This window comes from Plecotus auritus, assembly GCF_963455305.1.
Source record: "Plecotus auritus genome assembly, chromosome: 2".
Classification (NCBI taxonomy): domain Eukaryota; kingdom Metazoa; phylum Chordata; class Mammalia; order Chiroptera; family Vespertilionidae; genus Plecotus; species Plecotus auritus.
Genome location: NC_137771.1, coordinates 159,427,215 through 159,444,464, shown reverse-complemented (window position 1 = coordinate 159,444,464; position 17,250 = coordinate 159,427,215). Strand labels below are relative to the sequence as shown.

General features: G+C 38.2%; 1 protein-coding gene across 1 annotated transcript in view; it reads right to left on the bottom strand.

Moving 5' to 3' along the window:
- Positions 1-462: 462 nt before the first annotated feature.
- The window catches only part of PHLDB2 (pleckstrin homology like domain family B member 2), a 99,825-nt gene continuing 83,037 nt past the window's right edge, over positions 463-17,250 (bottom strand). Inside the window, exons 15-19 of the mRNA XM_080657321.1 lie at positions 9,577-9,667; positions 8,497-8,643; positions 6,504-6,723; positions 2,914-2,999; positions 463-2,299 (exon numbers count right to left, since the gene is read on the bottom strand). Coding sequence (XP_080513447.1) covers positions 2,159-2,299; positions 2,914-2,999; positions 6,504-6,723; positions 8,497-8,643; positions 9,577-9,667 — 685 coding nt within the window. The 3' untranslated portion in view covers positions 463-2,158. The remainder of the gene's footprint in view (positions 2,300-2,913; positions 3,000-6,503; positions 6,724-8,496; positions 8,644-9,576; positions 9,668-17,250) is intronic.

The following is a 17,250-nucleotide window of genomic DNA, read 5'->3' as shown; positions in this document are numbered from 1 at the left end:
CAGCCAGAAGCCGGGCTCATGACTGGTGAGCGCAGCGGCGGTGGTGGAGGCAGGGAGCGGGCCTAAGCCGTCAGTCAGACATTCCCTGAGGGCTCCTGGACTGTGAGAGGGTGCAGGCCGGCTGAGGGAACTCAACCTCCCCCAGTGCATGAATTTCATGCACCAGGCCTCTAGTAGAAGTAGAAGTAAACACAGTCCTTGTAATCCCCAGTACTAAATGCATCTGTGAAAAAAGATAGTAAGATGTCAGAGTTTTTAGGGGTACCTCATTTTGTTAACAACAGGAATGCAACCAAAGATACTTCTAATTACTTGTTTTCATACCACAAATCATATTGTTAGCACACAACATCCTTTATGTAGTCTACAGTGAACTTTGGCTGATTAATCCACCTGCCACACTTGTCATGTTACCAATAGGTAACTTCCTAATGAGAGATGAGTTTATCTTCAGACTGAAATCTGGTCAACGTTTTAATGCAAACTCAACACATTTTAACACACATTTTTAAAAGGTTTACTACATCATGCAAGATATAAAGTTGATTAGAGTATCTTTACAATCCTATGCAGAAAGTACAGTACAAAAAAGTTGTATCTTTACATTAAACCAAGAAAATTTTAGCAATTATATTCACTTTTTTAGATCATTACAAGATTAAGGGTGATCTCTGAAAAAAAAAACCCAAACACACCCAGATAATAAAAATGTCTCCTGCAATCGTGATTTTGTCCTCTATTGTTCAAGTAAAATCATGTGTAATCCAGTTGCAAAATCTTATTATTGGCAATATGTATACATATACACGAAGCACACTGCAAATGTAAAAAATTGTACCCAGTCAGGCCTAACAAACTTTTCATAGACATTTCTAATCTAACCATTTCACCTTCACTAGTAAGTAATGTCATTATTTTCTACTTCTATTCATTTGCCAAGTTTTAGGAAAGTACATTCATACTTACAAACACACAACATAACAAGCCATGATAAATGGCATTTAAAAAACTGTTATGAAAGAGACTTGCCTGAAGTCATTTAATTCAACCAAAAATTAACTTAACTCTAAGAACAAAGGCTTATTATAAAGAGATACATAATAAAATAGTACATTTCAGAGAACATGATTGAACTTCATTTGATATTTTATAAAACTACAGCATTCTGTAAATAAGTATTTTAATTGGTCTGTTCTTTGGTTAAAAAAAAAAAAAAACCACACAACTCTGATTTCATAGTTATGTCATGTGAGGCTGCAATTAACAGGTGTGCTCCATAACAAAGGAAAATCCAACAATCTAAGTAATTGGCTACTGGTTACCTGTATTTTCAGCACTGGGAATGGAGAAATCTTCAGGAAAACAATCTCCTAATATTAAATAGTCTCTTTATTTTAATTGCCCAATGTGACAAAATATCTGTCCAAGACTGTTTCTTTCTAAAATACACAGCTTTCTGTTCTTTCTTATTTTACAAAAAAATGGTTTGCTATACATATATAGTAGCTTATGCTGGTGACCCTTCAAAGTCAACTGCCTGGGCACTTGATGGCATCAAAGCATCATTTTAAAGTGTAGAATAACACAAAATGCAGTTCATCACTTGACACTACTACTATTAAACAGAGGTCATGTCAAGTCTTTGGTTTGGTGCAATACTTAAAAATTAGGGCAAAAGTTCCTCCTGTAATATATTCTTCTCCAAGGCCCTGTGTGCTCATATTTATAATAACTTTCAGCAAAATGCTCCTATTTTTAAAAGGCCAGTTAATACCAATAATGTCAATACCAATGATTTGGGTGCAAAAGTAATTACATATTTCCAAGTATGTACATTTTGTAAACTGTTTAGTTCACTAAGATCAGCAATTGATAAAAAATAGTTTATTAGAAATGCTCCTCTTAAGTGATGCTATTTACCAAAATAGTGTTTTCTTTCTCATAGGTGCTTGATTCTTTTGCTATTTATGATCAAGCTTTGAATTAAAATCCCTTCTTTCTCGTTTACAAATGGCTTCCTCTTAATATGAAAGGAGTTCTGAGTATGCACAATTAAAGGGATGGGTCTGTTGGGTCTTTCCATCTGGGATACAATATGGCTTCATTCTTGTAAGAGATTATTGCAGTCTGCCCTGAAGTGGACCATCGCTCCAGTTCACTACAACATGAAGTGAGTATAGCCTTCTGCCCCAGTAACTATGACATCCATCCAGATCCGCATGGCTTCCGGTGATGGGGCCACCATATAGTAGATTCTGTCATGTGTCTTGACGCTAAAGGTGAGTAATGGGTTAGGACTCTAAAAACCAAAAAAGGAAACAAAAATGTAACACACGTATCTTGAAACTTTAACATGAAATGACACCAGGGCTTCTTCCATTTTAAAAGTTCCAATTTATGCAAATCTACATAGGTATTACTTTTGCTCTGGTATAACCTATACCCCAGTCCCAACACCTTTCTCAAGATTGACTATCTTTCTGGCCTTTCTGCACAAGAAATTTCAGAGAGCTCACCAACCCTCTGAGTAGTTCCTCTGTAAAGCTCTAGGAGTGTACCTAGCTGATGGTGGGTGCTCAACAAACAATGGCTGCTAGTCTCAGTCCTACTCAGATCCTTCCTCATAAGCAGGTAGTATGTACTTAGAACCCTAGCAAAGAGTCACTTGGCAGGGTCTCTCCAAACAATATGTCCAGAACATTTCCTCACTGTACCATGACTTTTTTTCCCCACAAAAAGATCAGCTGTACTAATTACTTCTCTGGTTATTTTTCTACACCATTCTGATCATTTCTATTTGTTATGTAAGAACAATAAATCTAAATTGCTTCAAATAAAAACACACACACACACACATATTTTTCCAATTTAGGTATGCATTAAAATGGTAGAAACCTGAAAATCAGTGTTTACCTTATTAGCATTCTTGAGGTGATCATAATACACTTCTTCAATGGCTTGAAAGTATATTACTCCTTTTAATTTCGTTTCATGCTTGTCTGCAACAATAGATGAGTGTTAAATATATTATCACCACCAATGGACAGGAAAAATTATAATTCATTGCAGTCATCATTAAAATATTTATCTAATATTAAAATTATCTACATTTAATTCAGGTATTTTAGGTTAGTGCATTAGCCTGGTTCTATATTGAAAAAAGATGAAATTATCAGTCCAAACTAAAGGGAATAAGTGACTTTGCCCAAGGTTTTCCAACAAAATAGCAGTCAGATTAACACACAAAGAATAAATACCATTGACATGGATATAAATCATTTCTCCACATTCTCTAAGACATTAAAATGGAACTATGAATATGCAGAGCTGTTGTAATAAATTTGTAACAATTGTGTTTTTCAACTTATTTTTTAAAATAATATGCTACTTATATTTCTTTTCTATCAATTTCTTGTCCAGCATGCTTGATTTATTTGCCTGTTCCCATTAGAACTTCACATCAATAATTTAATGTCCCTACAATGCAGCATTTTCCAAACTGTTTCTAAGATTTTATCAGATTTTCCATAAAAAGCAAACAAAACGTTTAAAAAACAACCAACCACCAACCAAATAAACAACATCACTCTGTAATCTAATAAGTTCCTGAAATATAATTTAAATTCATCAAGAATCATAACAAATGAGCATATTAAAGGTTTTTAAAGCATGATGAGGATGCAGAGAAAGAGACACTATCATACCTCATTGGTGGAAGTGCAAATAAAAAAAAGCCTTTTTGGAAGGCAATTTGATAAAATAAACACAATTAAAAATGCAAAACCATCTTTTTACTCAGCAATTCTACTTTTAAAACTTTTTGTATAAAAGCTCCTGATGCACATGCACACAGATTTGTATTTGATATAGCAGAAGGCTGCCAAAGTCTGCTTGAACTTTAGCAGGGAACTGATTCAATAACAGACCAGCCATAAAATGGACTCTAACAGCCACTGAAAAGATGGAGGTAGTTATGTGCCCAGTAGAGAAAAATCTTGAAATATTGTTATGTGAAAAAAGTTATGAACAGAGTGTAATTTGGTCCCAACTGTATTAAAGAAGAAAGAACACATGTAACATACTGAAATTGATATATAAATGAATAGAGAAAATCCAAAAGGAAATTTCAGATGTAGTAGTGGAAAAAGGTTAGAACTTTGCTATGGGAAAGAGGCAATTTCTTTATAGACACTTTGGTTGAATTTTTATTGCTTTACTAATGAATATCCCTTTTTTTCCCCAACAACAACAATAAAATCCTAGTATGAAAAAAAATATATCCCCTAGGAAGTTCAGTAGAAAATAAAGCTGTTTAATTGTATTTAACCCAGTGCATCTCTCAAACATTTGCTGGAAAGAGTCTGCAATATTCATGTGAATACAATAATACATTGTTCTCTGAAAACAGATGCAAAATAAAATCTGAAGATAAAAGTAAATCTTGTTAGTGTATCAAGCAGGCAGAAAACTGGAATGAAACTTCTGTTAGGCACTTCCTATATGAGAAAGAACTCTGAAAAACATAGGCCTCACAAGGACACTATGAACTAAGAGAATCAACCATGCTTTTGGTAAGCTGGTGAGGTAATGCTACTCATTTTGTTTCAGTAGAATTATCCTATCAACTTACAGACATTTTGTTCTGTGCCTCAGTTCTTTAGAGATTCTTCCAACGTTACCCAGTTAATATGTGGAGGCCAAGTACAGAGCCCGGGTTCAAGGCCAACAGAGACCAAAGACTCTAGCTTTCAGCACTCACCTTTACAGCTCCTTCATGCATACCATGGTCATCTACCTCACTGATAAGCTAAAGGGGCATGGCTAACGTGGGCTCAAGTCCAGCCTGAACTGCAATCCGTATGACTTCCTGTGGACTGATCTGTTCCTGAACGTGGTGCTGTTTTGGGAACGAGTGTGAGTGGAGGTGGCAGGAGCAGGCAAAGCTGATGATGGCTGCAAACAGAGCCAACTGGGCGGCATTTGCCAAATGAGGTCCCACCAGTCAGTTACAGAATATATAAATATTAAAAAGCTGAATTAAGTATGATGTTGTCTGTTTTATGCACTAGGATTCTGAGTAATTTTCCATATACCAAAGAGGTTTGTAAAAAATTGAAAACCAGTCACTAAGAAGTTTAACTTTGGGAAAACTCACTTCCATGGGTCAGAGGAAGGGACACCGAACCACCTACCTGACAGATGGAATGAAGTAAGGATCCCAGGGAAAAGAAGAATGAAACTGTTTGTGTGAAATTATTTCAAAATTTTACTTTTGGAAAATTCTGGGTGAGGTTGCCTGTGAAGACTAGCACACAGCAAAGATCGTTTGTTTGTTTTTTAATGCATTTTGCAGACACTAAATTAGCATTTCTTATTAAATAGGCATCTTTTCTATCACACTAACTGGAGAGAATGTCTCTGGATTCCTATAGAATTCAAGGTCATAAAGCCTGAGAGAGGCAAAGCAGGGGACCTGTAAGGTTCGGCCATTCGTGTCAGGTCACTAGCCACTGTAGTAACTCGAACCCCACTCAAAGAGTTCCTATAAAAGGCACATACCCCCACCCTCTCCTCACCCCAATTCTGGGGCTCCACAGATTTTATTTCATTTTTTTTACATGTTTCTTGGTTTTGATACCTCTCGTCATAACATATCCTGACCTCACACTATAGATTAAATGGCTGAACGGTTATTTTTTACTTATCACATACATACTTTTTAAAAATAATTCCTGATAAGGCTAATAAATGCTGATACAGTCGTCACAAAAAGAGTCTCTTCATAACCTCTGGGAAGATCCCCCCTTCTTCAGAGCTGAAAGGAGGCCAGAGCCTTACTGTGGTGGAAATGGACATGTTTCATATGGATCAAGGGTAAGTAAGAGGCTTGTGGGTAAGTATGCCAGTCACACTAATATTCCTGTATTTATGGAAAATTACGTAGGGCGTGTTTCTCATAATCCATCATTTACAGCATCCAAAATATTTCAGTCACTTAATAAATATTTACTTATTCACAAGTTCACTGATGAGCTTTACTCTCTGAGATTAAAAGACCATTCCAGTTTATAAACTATAGCTGAATAACTGTCAGCTATGGTTGCCTAATTGTGTGTGACTTACATAGGGCATATGACAATAAATAAATAAATAAATAAATAAATAAATAAATACCTTTTTTTTCTGGCTTTATGGTTAAAAAGAGAAAATTTGGTCTCGAAAATATATTCCATTTAATATGTATTTGGACTTGAGCTTATTTAAGAACTAGAATAGATTAATTCACACTTTTAGAGAACATGATTTTTATTATTTCTAAGAGGAAATTCATATCACGTGGACCATATAATCTGAACATAAAATAATTATACATTTACAAAGTTAATATTGTCATTATTTCTATTATTTACCAATTCACTATTTATACTGAATTTTATTGCCTTTACTCTTTAACAGAGGGTTCCTAATTTGAATACATTGTTTAGATTTTTCCCATCACCCACCTGCATAATAAGAGAATGTGCGCTTGTTCCGATCAAAAACAAACCAACGTTTTTTCCAAGTTTTAATTTTTCCACCCATTTTGATGAGGAATCCTCGGCAGGTCTTCTCTGTGATGGATACATGGTAACAGGTGTCGATATTGTGGCCAGCAGTCTCCACGTGGCTCCGCAAATCAAAGTCTTCCTTCCGGACGGGCAGATAGCGTGTCAAAGGTCGAGCCTAGAGAAGGGCAAACCCATTGCATCTGAAACTAGTTATCTGCTTCGTTTAGATCAGAGGGGTAGAAGCAGAAAACAACTGAAAAGCCTAAGCATTAAAATGCCCATGTGATTATGAGCACTTAAAATTCATGACATGGGGTCTAAAAAGTGGGTAGTATTTTAAGAAGGATGCTACAATATTGCAGGGGTGGGGAGGGCTAGGGGGTAAACCCAGGCCAATAGATTCTGTGTCTGGAAATGGACAGATAAGAAAATGGAAAAATGTCATTTATCTTAGCTTTCAAAAAGGTACTTAGCACTTAAAAACAGGGGAATGGAGCATGAAGTTACCTGGGTGGCTTCCTACAGATGAGGACTCCTCCACTGTAAAGTTTCCAGTTCTCCTCCCCACCATCTCACAATAGTTCTTAAATAATTTCAGACATGACTGATGGAACATTCTTCAGTAAGTATGAACCCCACAAACCGCCCCCCCCCCCGCCCCCAGCTGTACACATCGGCTTCCATACAATAGAAATCTAAGGCAGAGATGTATGTTTTGCAAAGCGAAGCTAAAATAAGGTAAGAAGTGGAGTCAAAATTCTGTCCAGGACCAGACAGCGAAGAGACAGACATAGATGTCTTTTAATTCACTGTGGCTGGAGTAGAGGTGCGTCTAATCTAGGAAGCACAGATCACCATGGGCAATGCTTCTAAAATAATGCTTTATTTGATCCTGTTAAATTAACCCACTCCTTTTCCCTGGGGAAAATGACCTCATCATATTCTTGGTTAAACCTTATAATTAGGATTAAAATAGAATTGTGCTTTTGCTTTGGCTTCAGATACCTTAAAGGTGAATCAAAACTTGGCAGAGGTTTAGCTTAATAAAATAAAATGAACATGTTTCACTTTGTAGTTCTCCTTCAATATTTTGCCTTTGATTCTGTGGTACTTTGTAAACAGATGTTACAGACCTATGGTGCATCACAGCCTTAAAGAAAGTGTCTCACTGCTGTACTATCAACTGCCAGAAACTAGAAAGAATAAGGGAAATGGTGCCTTTTACCTTTAAGTCTAGTAAACTTTGGTAAAACTGATTTGAACTTCAAATTACATGGACTTAACAAAATTTTGAGTTTCTCAGAAAACATACATTATGTAAGCAGCTCTCGTGACAATACCAGAAATTCAAACTCTATGATGACCAAGATAGAAAGTTAAACAGAATGGGTGGTTTCCCCAAGTCTTGCTCGAGTTCAGTAATTTCATGCACATGTGTGTGTACTGGTATAGTAATGGGGATACATGTGATAATACAGTGGTAGGGACACATGTGATAATACAGTGGTTAGGAAACAATAACAAACCAGAATACTAACACCACCACCAAGAAACGGGTCTGGTAAAATTACCCTGTTCTGGAGTGTTTGCTTTCAAAAGATGCCTTAATAGTGTATTTGCTTTCAGTAGTAAATCCAGCTGCATTTTTCAAAGCTCCTCAAAAAAATTCTCCTTTTAAATATAGCCCCCAAAATGGGTAGAAGAAAAAGTGTCTTTCCCATCAAATGTCCCATGCACGAGCAGAGCAAAGTGTCATTGATTGGTAGGCCCTGCTAAGTTCCGAAATCAACGTGTTTGGTATTTTTTGCCCACTAAGGCACATCTTCCCCTTAGCCATTACAGGTCAAGTGCTCATTCCTGGAAGGCATCCTGACACAGCATTACCTTCCTCTACAGAACAGCCACTAGGCGGCAACATACTCTCATGTATCCAGATGGACCCACCAACCTGTGCCCTTTGTTTCTCCCTTATTTTCACTTCCTTTTCAATCAACTTCTGCCTCTGGCTAGTTTCTTCCTGCAATCGTTTTTCCAGGAGTTCTCGGCGTCGTTTCTCTTCTTCCAGAGCTCTTTTTTTGGCTTCCATTTCCCGTTCCTAAATATCATTAGGCAGAATACATTTTAAGACATACTGGTTATATTTGAATGAGTCCAATTAATATCAAAAAGGAAATTCTCACTAGAAATTTTGGTTTATAACCTGGTCCCTTATAATATGTAACCTCGACTAAAACACTCGTAATCACCTCTCACATAGCTTGCAAAATCATCCTATGCAAAAAGGCAACCAGTAACTTGAACTAACAATTGAATTTAAGTGAAAATCCAGCCGGTGATTACAGTACATTCTGTCATTTCATACTGATGACCACGATTCTCCCATTTCTAGTTAAAAAGCCTCTCAAATTGTCAGCCAACACTGGTCATGAGATTTAGCCTTTCTTTCAGTTGCCCTCTTCTAACTGAAGGTCATGCATGGGTCCTTCCAATTCCTATTGTTGCTCTGCAGCTTCCTGGCCAAAGGTCGCAGAGGAAGCATGTGGGGAAGTTAGAAGAGGAAAGGAGGTGCCCCTAGGCAGGATGCAAAGGCATTCTGGGGGATTCCTAAGGAAGTTCAGATTCTGCTTGAAACACAGTCACAATAACGAGGGATTTTTAATGTGACAATAGTGCAGTTAATGCAAGCTGACAAGGAATGGAGACTACATAAAGACATGACATGCCTCCTCATTCTTTGGCAGGCAAACAAAGTGCCCGTCAAAAGGAAAACATAATACAAAGCATTCATTTCGGTCTACATCAACACAATGTCTATTTTCAATTATGAAAGATTGTAGTGCAGTAAAGAACCTTAGAAATCATCCAACACCCTTGGTTGTCAGATAAGAAAATGAAGCCGAGAAAGGTTGAGTGACTACTCCACGATCACACCACTGAGTGAGGCACCTAGGACAGCTTCCTGGTTCAAGCGCAGAGCACCTTGCACCCCCACATCTCTGCCCTTGGCATCACGATCTAAGAGACCTACCCTGGATTCCAGCAGCCGTGTCTTCTCTGCATGAGCCTGCTTCAAAAGTCTCTCCATCTCTTCTATTCTGGCAATATTTGAAGTGCTGGCGCTAAATAAAACACAAAAGCCTTTCAAGAATATTGTTTTGGAATGAGATCTCTTCAAACATACACACACACACACACACACACACACACACACACACACACACAGGTTCACGAAGGTGTAGAACAAAATCCAATGCAATTTAAAGGTCTGAAGGGGCAAGTCAATTCAACTCTGAAAACTGTAGGTGATATTGACTTACCTCAGTGTAGGACACAAAATACAGACAAGCAAAATAGCGCCAAAGTGCTTTACTCATAAACAAACCAAAAACAATTTTATGAAGAATGTTTTCAAAATGCTTCTTGCAAAGTCTAAAAATTTTGGCCTGTGGGAGGCCTTCCGATTAGCTGAATTATTCAGAGTCGACAGACCAACAGGACTATCACTAAAGTTCTAGGTAAATGACACCTATGGTTTGAAGGGCCTTTATTTGGTTTGGGAATATGTGTCATTAGCTCCTTTTTTGTTGTGCCTTCACATCTATGGGCATTTTATTTCTTAAATGATAATGCCAATTAAAAAATGACTTCTTATAGGTGCAATGGGAGGGTGGTGGCCAGTTTTGTCAACAATACCCACCCGCCATACCAATGAACAAACTGCATAAAGGGATCCAAGCGTTTTGAAAGAAATGCCTCTTGGGAAAGACATCACACAAACAACTAAAGGAACAAACAAAAAAACAACAACATAGGAAATGAACACTGCAAGAAGAGTTAGGGGTAACCAAATGAAAAAGAGAAGAACTTGGAAGCGAACTAACTGAATAAAGGGATCCAAGAGCTTCAAAAGAAATGCAACCTGGGAAAGACATCACACAAACAAGTAAAGGATAAAAACAACAACAGAGGACAAGAACAGTTAAAGATAACTAAATGAGGAAGAGAAGGACTTGGAAATGTTTAACACTAAACAAAAATTTCTGTTTTCCTCTTGCTTACATTTTATTTCACTAGTTTGGAAAAGAGAGACGGTAGCCGAGGGAAAAATGTATTTACTCTGATGTTGCAGCCACGGGAGAACCAAAGTTGTGTCTTATGCATGTACACGTGTATAATCACTTATCTGTCTTCTTTTCCAGACTCTCTTGAGGACAGAGAGGCTTTCTGCCACTATCCCCCACAGCACAGCGCCCGGCACACAGTAGGAATTTGTGTTTGTAAGACATTCATATAAAAGTGAGTTCATATAAGATATATAAGATAATTATTACTGTGGTCTTCCAAAATCAGGCTTTGGATCATCTCAAACGTGGGGTGTTTTGAAGAGATAAATGACCTCAGTAACACTGGACATGTGGTTTTATCTTAAAAACAGTACTGTGAACACAGATGTTTTTAGCAGTTTTGTTCATACTGGTATCTGCCAAAATTTGGAAGCAACCAAGACGTCCTTCAGTAGGTAAATGAATAAAGTGTGGTTTAATCCAACATTCCTTTTTATTGTCTAGCTTGTGCCCTAAACATTGTTACAGAAAAGTCACTGTATCCACTCCTTTATTGTTTGGATAGCATTGTTAGAATGATGATTCTCATGTTGAATATTCCTACAGCTTCCATTCACTGGCCTAAGTATGACCCTGAAGCCACTTGAAACCTACCCAGATGAACTGGTTGCAAGTAACTTGGTTAGACACAAATATTTTCAGTCCATGGTTTTTCATATATTTGCAATTTGGGTTCATCCTGGGGTATGTTTTCAAACATTTATCCAAGTTTCAATATTTCTGTTCATTTTTAAAAGAATTTTTCAGAGTGTTTTCTATTTATTTGGTAACTACAGGCCCAGTGCACGAAATTTGTGCACACAGCCTGCTTGCTCAGTCGTTTGGTCGTCCCTCACTAACCCCCTGCTGGCCTGGCCATAGGCAGCCATCTTGTGAGGGCATGAGGGTTAATTTGCATATTACCTTTTTATTATATAGGGTAGTTCTAATTAATTTTATGCCAATTATATCCAATCTATTTGGCAATGTTCTCATAAATGTCTTTTTTTTTAATTGTTGAATTTATTTATTTATTTTTTAAAATTTTATTTATTTTTATTAATTTCTTTATTGATTAAGGTATCACATATTTGTCCTCATCCCCCCATTCCCATCCCAAACCCCTCCCCACGCATGCCCCCACCCCCCTGTTTTCCGTGACCACTGGTTAGGCTTATATGCATGCATACAAGTCCTTTGGTTGATCTCTCCCCCACCCTCCCCTAAATTAAGTGAATTTTCTGAAAACACTTGATAGAAGAAAGTACAGGTTAACAGTGACCATGTCTTCATTATTTTAGGCACCTAAGGTCACCTTTTTTTTTTTTTTAACTATGCTGGATACACTTTAAAAAGATACTTAGTTATTTTATTAAAAATATAAATTAGCCCTGGCCGGTGTTGCTCAGTGGATAGAGTGTCAGTCTGCAGACTGAAGGGTCCCGGGTTCGATTCCCGGTCAGGGCACATGCCCGGGTTGCGGGCTCGATCTCCAGTAGGGTGCGTGCAGAAGGCAGCCAATCCATGATTCTCTCTCATCATTGATGTTTCTCTCTCTCCCTTCCTCTCTGAAATCAATAAAAATATATTTAAAAAATATATATATATATATAAATTAATTTTTATCCATAGACACTTAATTGTTCTCCACAGCCACATTTTTGTGACTGTTCACTTGAATATTTCCTTGGCATTAAGCCACTTTTATTCAGCAAAACTTTTGCTGCTCTATGATATCCTGTTGCCACCCTTTGATGAGATTCACTTTAAAAAAAGAGTCAGGAGGCCGCTGAGGAAGTGAGGCCTGTGCACATCTCCTGCCTCAGTTCTCAGAGCTGCTATGAAGTTGCTAACCTGTTGCTACACTCAGTTCAAAGCTGAGCCTTAAACATCCTGGGACAACTGCTGTATGGACATGTATGGATGTTACTTCCTCCTCGTAATTTCTGACTCCCTCATTTGCATATTGGAACTGCCCAATCCCTGTTAAGTTAGCCAGATTCCTTCATTTTCGTGGAGGACCAGAATGGGAACCAGACTTGTAAGCTTCACCTCTATAACATCCTGCCTTTCTCGTTTCTTTTCTGAGCACAATTGAGGTTGCTGCCTGAATCTGGGCCTCCTGGGTTGTGAACCTTTTTGATCAAATAAATACTTTTTGTTCTTTATTGGAGCCTGAACCTCTTCTTGGTTAACACTATCCAGAGTAGAAAGCAGAATATAAACCTTAGCCTAAAATGAAGGGATTAGAAGCACCTCAAATTCTGGTTAAAGCATCTTTTAAAACCAAGTTTAGCCATCGATTGCTCTCAATCCGGTTCCCAGTCTTATTTCTTTCGCTCACATACATTGTTGGTATTTAAGCTATCATGAGCAATCAGCTTCCTCAACATTTTCTAAAAATTATGAGCATAGGATCAGAACTTAGTAAGTTAATAATGGCAACAGTAATAATATTGTATTACTATAGGAGGTATTTAGAACACTACATTCTATAAGACAATCAGTAATTCTAGCAGAATAGAGATTTTATGCAGAATCAATTCTCAGTTACTGTTTTCTAAGACCAAGACTTGCTTTCTTAGCTCCATGTTTGTTTACAGTGTAGTAAGAATGCTGAAAAAGCAAAAACATTGTCTGACTCAAGTAACTTTCTGGTAGATGCAAAAATGATGTCTCAACAAAAACTGCAGGGCAAACGTACCCACAAGTCTGAGGAATTCTGTAATTCTACAAATGGCTTTTTGTGACATAATAAACCACAAGACTATGTTTATGTCACTAGAATTTCAGCATGCAATTACCTTTTTAAAATATGTATTATTTCAGGGTATTTTGATACATAATTTTTAAAAGTTTTAAAATGAGAAAAATTTTAGTCCTTTATTCTTCTTTCTACCTATCTGCACAGAGCTCCCATTAAGGAAGTCCTGTCGTAACACACCTTCCAAACACTAGTTCCTATTACCCACTTTCCTGATGTTTATCCTTGATTTTCTACCTTAACAATGGGTGTGAGCTTATCCTAGGGGAGCATGGGTTCTTTTTAAAGGTAGATGGTGGCACAGAGGAGACATGCTTGTTTTTCTCTCCCTTGTCTGCTAGACCTTTTATAGGCATCTTCTACTTGAGCTTCCATTTTTTGACCTTCAGAGGATCTGACAGAAAAATTAAATAAACGCTGTGAGTAATTGCTGACTGTAGTGACTGGTTACCCACAACTGCTAGCACTAACAGGTCAGTTCTGTGTGCAGACTATGGAAAACGACGGTGGCCACACGTAAGTACCTTCCAGGAATGGTCATTCTGCAATGATGCTGTTTTCTTAATGTGGCATGTTCAGTGGGAATATTCTTGTTTTCAACCCCTGGAAACCATTCTAAGAAAAAGCAACTGAATGAGCAAATAAAAATAAATTAAGGTTTTGCTGGTCACCAGATCTGAACTTGTAATGCTTGGTAAATATAATCAAAGTGGTCCCTTTTTAGGTCATTTCTTGTATTCACTGCTGCGCTGCAGTTGTTGACCTCTGTTAAGTATGAGAGATAGGGTGGGGAGTGATTATTTGGAAGGATGCATATTTACTTCTAATTTTGAAGGGAAAGAAGAGGGGAAGAGAAAACAGAAGAAAAATAAAGCATCAAGATAGGAAAACCCTTAGAGTGTATTTATTAAAGATGGCTCAGGCCCAGCTGGTTTGGCTCAGTGGATAGAGCGTCGGCCTGCAGACCAAAGGGTCCCGGGTTCGATTAAGGTCAAGGGCACATGCCTGGGTTGTGGGCTCAATCCCCAGTAGGGGACGTGCAGGAGGCAGCCGATCAATGATTCTCATCATTGATGTTTCTATCTCTCTCTCCCTCTCCCTTCCTCTCTGAAATCAATAAAAAAGATGGCTCAAAAAGGAAAAAAAAGGTCAAGCTTTCAAGAATTCATCATAGGAATATTGTTATAACCTGTTCACAATTATTAGGGAAGAGGGGAGAGTAGTCTGATGTTTTCAAAATAACAACTAAGTACAAAGTGCCAAAGAAACGTGGGCAGTCCCTCTATGATTACTACATTGGGAAACTAAACTGCTGCATTTTGTATTCTCTCTTTTAACGTCCAACTTTTATTCCCCTATCATCATTATATAATAGTTACTGACTTTTGTTTGGGTCCTGTTATTAAAAAATACCACATCGAATTGGTCTGGTCAGTTTACACTGGACAAGTAGTTATGAATAACTACTCAAAGCTCTAGGATTTCTGTCCTGAGAATATCAGCTCCCACTGGCAAGGCTCCAACACCCTCACCAGGACCACAGGGACTACCTGAGCACCTTCAGGCAAGAGATGGTTTGATGCCCAACGTTCCACACACTCATGTATCTTCCTCAAAATAGTCATGTTATATATATTTTTAAAGGGAAATACTGCACCTTCTAATCTATATATATAAAAGCCTAAGTGACTGGCCAACTGGTAGCTATGATGCACACTGACCACCAGAGGGCAGACACTCAATGCAGGAGTGGAAACCACAGGCATGGAAACATGGAACAGAGTGATGAATCTCAGTGTGTGTGTGTGTGTGTGTGGTGGGCAGGGAGGGTGGGAAGAGATTAACCAAAGATCTTATATGCATACTAGAGGCCTAGAGCATGGATTTGTGTACCGGTGGGGTCCCTTAGCCTGGCCAGTGGGGATTGGGCCAAAACCAGCCCGGTGCATAGGCCAGGCTGAGGGACCCCACTGATGCACGATCGGGGCCGGGGAGGGACGCAGGAGGTTGGCCAGCTGGGGAGGGATCGTGGGAGGGCTCCAGGGCATGTCCAGCACATCTCGCTCAGTCCCAATTGGCTGGACCCCAGCAGTAAGCTAACCTACGGGTTGGAGCATCTGCCTGGCCTGTGCCGTGTTGCAATTGGGGACCCCTCAGGAGATGTCGGAGAGCCGGTTTCGGCCCGATTCCTGAAGGCCAGGCCAAGGGACCCCACCAGTGCATGAGTCTGTGCACCGGGCCTCTAGTATTGAATAAAGTGAAATACTAAACCTTCAAACATTAAATAATAATGGCAGCAAAAATAACATCTTTATTCATTATTATTACATAATTCCCTCCTTAAATTTGGGTCATTTCTATGTGACAAGTGGTAATATAATTATGATTGCTTTTATGTTTTTCCCAGGAATGCCTTTTTTTTCCTGATAGGATATATCCAGAAATATTAATATTTTGCCCATTAATGCCAGAATTAAAATACACTATACTCTATTTATTACAGACTATAGTATCTGTCCTTCCCTTCTCCCCTCCTCCCCCCAAATTTCCTGGCTACAATGTCTGGTTACAATTGACTCTCTCATATTCTTTTCATTTATGAAACACTAACTAACCCAAACGCTAAGTATAACTTGCTAATAGTCTTTTCTTCTGCCTTTGTCACTCTTTTTTATTTTTATACTGTTTTTTTTTTTGGGGGGGGGGGAATAAATTATTGAAACCGTTATAAAGAATGAAATTATGTTCAGATGATGGCAATTTTCCATCAAAATATTTAAAAAGCCGTTCTTCCCTTGTATTCAAGAAACAAGCCCTCCATTTCACAGACTAGCAAATCAGGGCCGAGAGAAGTCTGAGGTCTGCTTCAAGTGGCACACGTATTCCTGTTCCCAGCCTGAGACTTCATCCCATTATAGGAAAACTTGTTTGATGGCAGCTATCCAACTAGACATTTTCTTTTGAGACACAAAAATGCTCAATTAATGTTTATTGAATATTGGATTTCTTTTTGGTTTAAATCATAATGCTTCTCAGCCAATTAACTAACTAGATCAAACACAGAAAAATGTCAAAATTGAAAATATGTCCATTTTATTTCATCCTGAGGTACTTATTTAGCTAACACTTACAGAATGCCTACTATACATCAATATCTCTACTGGGTGTGGAAAGTGAAAGATGAATAGACATCTTCCTTGACATTGAGGATTTCACCCATTAAGTACTGAAGAAAAAATTTATACTGCAATGGGATCAGTGATATAATAGAAGAAAAATAGCTAGTGCAATGGAAGAAAAAGCCCTGAAGGAAATTTTTCATGAGTTTCCAACTTCAGTTTGAACTTGAAGGATGAGGAGAATTTCTCCAGGTCAGATGGGAGTGAGGCAATGATGATGGAATAGATATTTTGTAAGGCCAGACAAGATCAGTGCTCAGTAGGTACAGGTTGAGTGAATAAAACAAATGAAAGCATGAACTGACTAGAGACAGTGGTGTGCTGGTGTTCTAGCTCTCTGGAGGAAAACAAAAACCCTGATGTGTAGCAATTGTTGATTTATGTGGAATGTATATTCCCACCATGGCCAATCTCAAACTTCCAACATGACATCACTGATTGCAGAGTTAGGAGAAGATGTGCACATTAGGCGCTTGCCAGCCAGTATGAGCCGACTCTAGCCCACTGATGACTGTACAGGAATCCATGTGTTTTTGTGGAATGAAGGAGCCTATAAATGAATGAATGAACAAACTACACAATTCCAGGGCAAGGACCAAGATGGTTAAAGGCAAGAGATCTGAGAATTCATCACCCTTTCAATTAATAATACAAAG